The sequence below is a fragment of the Sinocyclocheilus anshuiensis genome, unplaced genomic scaffold (genome assembly GCF_001515605.1).
Source record: "Sinocyclocheilus anshuiensis isolate Anshui unplaced genomic scaffold, SAMN03320099.WGS_v1.1 scaffold257, whole genome shotgun sequence".
Taxonomy (NCBI): domain Eukaryota; kingdom Metazoa; phylum Chordata; class Actinopteri; order Cypriniformes; family Cyprinidae; genus Sinocyclocheilus; species Sinocyclocheilus anshuiensis.
In genome coordinates this window covers 2,072,528-2,075,152 of record NW_015539889.1, presented here as the reverse complement: position 1 = coordinate 2,075,152, position 2,625 = coordinate 2,072,528, and the positions used below count along the sequence as shown (strand labels likewise).

The 2,625-nt window shown below is 40.5% G+C and overlaps 1 protein-coding gene across 2 annotated transcripts in view; it reads right to left on the bottom strand.

Annotated features, from left to right (window-relative positions):
* Positions 1-18: 18 nt before the first annotated feature.
* LOC107685664 (1-phosphatidylinositol 4,5-bisphosphate phosphodiesterase eta-2-like) overlaps positions 19-2,625 on the bottom strand; it is a 14,523-nt gene continuing 11,916 nt past the window's right edge. For both annotated transcript variants that reach the window (XM_016482336.1, XM_016482337.1), the window contains 4 exons: positions 1,836-1,982; positions 1,646-1,725; positions 341-1,526; positions 19-162 (listed from right to left, as the gene is read on the bottom strand). In XM_016482336.1, coding sequence (XP_016337822.1) covers positions 146-162; positions 341-1,526; positions 1,646-1,725; positions 1,836-1,982 — 1,430 coding nt within the window. In that variant the 3' untranslated portion in view covers positions 19-145. The remainder of the gene's footprint in view (positions 163-340; positions 1,527-1,645; positions 1,726-1,835; positions 1,983-2,625) is intronic.

Sequence of the window (2,625 nt, the reverse complement as noted above, 5' to 3'; positions counted from 1 at the left end):
GCCCAGATAGCATGAGATGATGAGTAAGATTTAAACAAGATAATACTTGTACAAAGGTTTTCTTCCTTTAGCATCTGTCTATATCCATAATTGCAGTGTGGAATTTTATTTCAGTTTCTTAAGTTTCACATGCATGTTTTGTTTTCTACAATGTTGATGAATCTAAAAAAAGATTAAAAACCCACCATAAATTAACATCAGTTAGATCTCTTGGAAGGTCAAATAAAAAGCGATTTTTGTCTTACTCAAGCTCTAGACATTTCAACCAGCATGAAAAGGGCATTCATTTAACATAATTTATCATTTTAAAAAAGGCACTGTTCTGTGCCTTACGACTCACCTCTGAAAAACAGTGGTGAATGGCAGCGAATCTCACACATTTTCTGCTCAAACAGAGCATTCATTTCCCTCTGCAGTGTGCCCATTGTCTGCTGCTGGTTGTCAGGGAAACGGGATGGCAGAGTACTCAGGTCAAGGCTGTCCAAACTACTTAGGCTGCTTGATTCACTCTCAACGAGGTTGTGACTATTAGGAACAGAGTTTTTTGTTGCAGAGTAACTGCACTGAGGGAGAGGGTACTGGTTGAGGAAGTCTTTCCTAATGTGATGGGGTGTGTTTGGTGGCAAGGGCGGATGGCGTCTTGGGACGCTTTGTGATCTGCGTCCTTTAAATGGTGAATCTTTGGAAGATGGTGTGTCTGGGTCATTCATGCGTCTGCTTAGCACAGGGGTTGCGGGGATTGACAATGGCTGCCACTGAGGGTTAAGCCTACCATCTAAAGAACGTCCAAATTTATTCCTGAGCACCATGTTTCTGGTGTTTAACGTTCCACTGGAAGGATCTAGTATACCATCAGGTATTGGATGAAAATGTAAGGGTTCACACTCATGTGTAAGTTGTTGAGGTTCATACATCTCAGGTTCCTGCTCTGAAGCCTCAATGACAGATTTAACACCTGAGATCTGCTTCGACAAGGGCTGATTATTCAGTCTAGAAGCAGGAACCTTCATCTTAGATATTGCTACATCTGCAGGCTCACACTCCGGTTTATTTCGTTTTGGAACAGTCAACTCTTTGGTATCCTCAAGGTGTGATTGAACCACAGTCTGAATGTCAAAATCTGAACTGTCTTTTGAATCAAATGCGAAGTTGGTGTAGTCCGTAGTCACTCCTGCTCCACCAGAGCATGTGATGGAGGACAGGTGGCGCCGTGCCTCATGAGATCCTTCTGGCTCCTGAAAACAGACCTTATGTGCCCTTCTCAGGGGTTCACTTTGAGCTCCTCTGAGCAAAGATGCAGACTGTGAGGTGCTCCTGCTGCCTTTCGAGCTCACGTCATCACTGTAACGTCTGTTTAGAAAGTCTTCTTTGGTGTAGCAGTCGGCTGAGCCCTTCACCACTTTTGCTTGGTTCTTTCCAGCACCTTTTCGCAGGAAGTTCGGACCAAAAGATGTCCTTGTGCCATCTTCAGAGGTCTGCATAAGGGTTTTCTGGATTAGCTGCTTTACTGCGTTGCCTGATTTGACCTGGTAATAAATATATCAGCAGATAATATTAAAAATATTAAAATGGTGATTAACAACAGTCAAAATTTCTAAACAATGACAAAAGATAGATTTATCGAATAAAACGAATAAAAAGTTACCTTTCCTGTGATGTCATTAATGGCAACATGGACAAAGATAGATGCTTCTTCCATACCTTCTAAATAGACATGTCGATAGCCTGTGGAACAAGGAAATAATAGAAGGCTGACTGACTAAATTATTGAAAAAATATGTAAATATATACATTATTCTCTGTCCAATAATGTCACAGAATGGTATGTAATTTACCTGGCATCATACTTTTAAATGCTATGGTTCTCTGTCCAATGAAGTCTCTTCCAATTGGATCATGGTCCCAAACCATAAAGCGTACTAAGGCAATCTGAGGCATGTGCAGCGTAAACACAAGTGTCTCCTCCCACATGGGGTTAAAACCTGTTAATGTGGCATTAAAACATGGGCAATGTGTTACATTTGGCTGCACTATACTAAAAAGATTTGTGAAATGAATGATTTTTCTGTATATTTTAATATATAATAATGTAATATAATAATATATTTTAAATATAATGTAAACCTTCTGTATTACACACACACACACACACATACATATGCAGTGGGTATAACCCCCCGAAATGCATATAGACAGTTTTGTTTTATCCAGCTGTATTTACTCAGTGCAACTTATAACATCCAAGTGACAGCTATAACACCAACACGTGGGAGTTGGAAAAAGGATCACCCCCTCCTAAAAATGACTTGTAAACTCAATCAGGTGTAGCTAATCACCTTCTCAATGGCACACAAAGACATTTGACTTTCATCTGTGATCAGCTGTGGTCATGTTGATTAGCTCAGCCTGAAAAGAGCTTTCCTGGAGCGTTTCAGTCCTTGTAGTGCAACTGAAGCAAACAATCATCTATGGGTGGCAAGGCACTGTCAAAAGATCTCCGGGATAAAGTTGTGGACAGGCACAAGTCAGGAGATGAATACAAAAAAAATGTCCAAGGCTTTATCAATGCCTAGAAGCACAGTGAAGTCTATTATTAAGAAGTGGAAGGTATTTGGTACAACACAG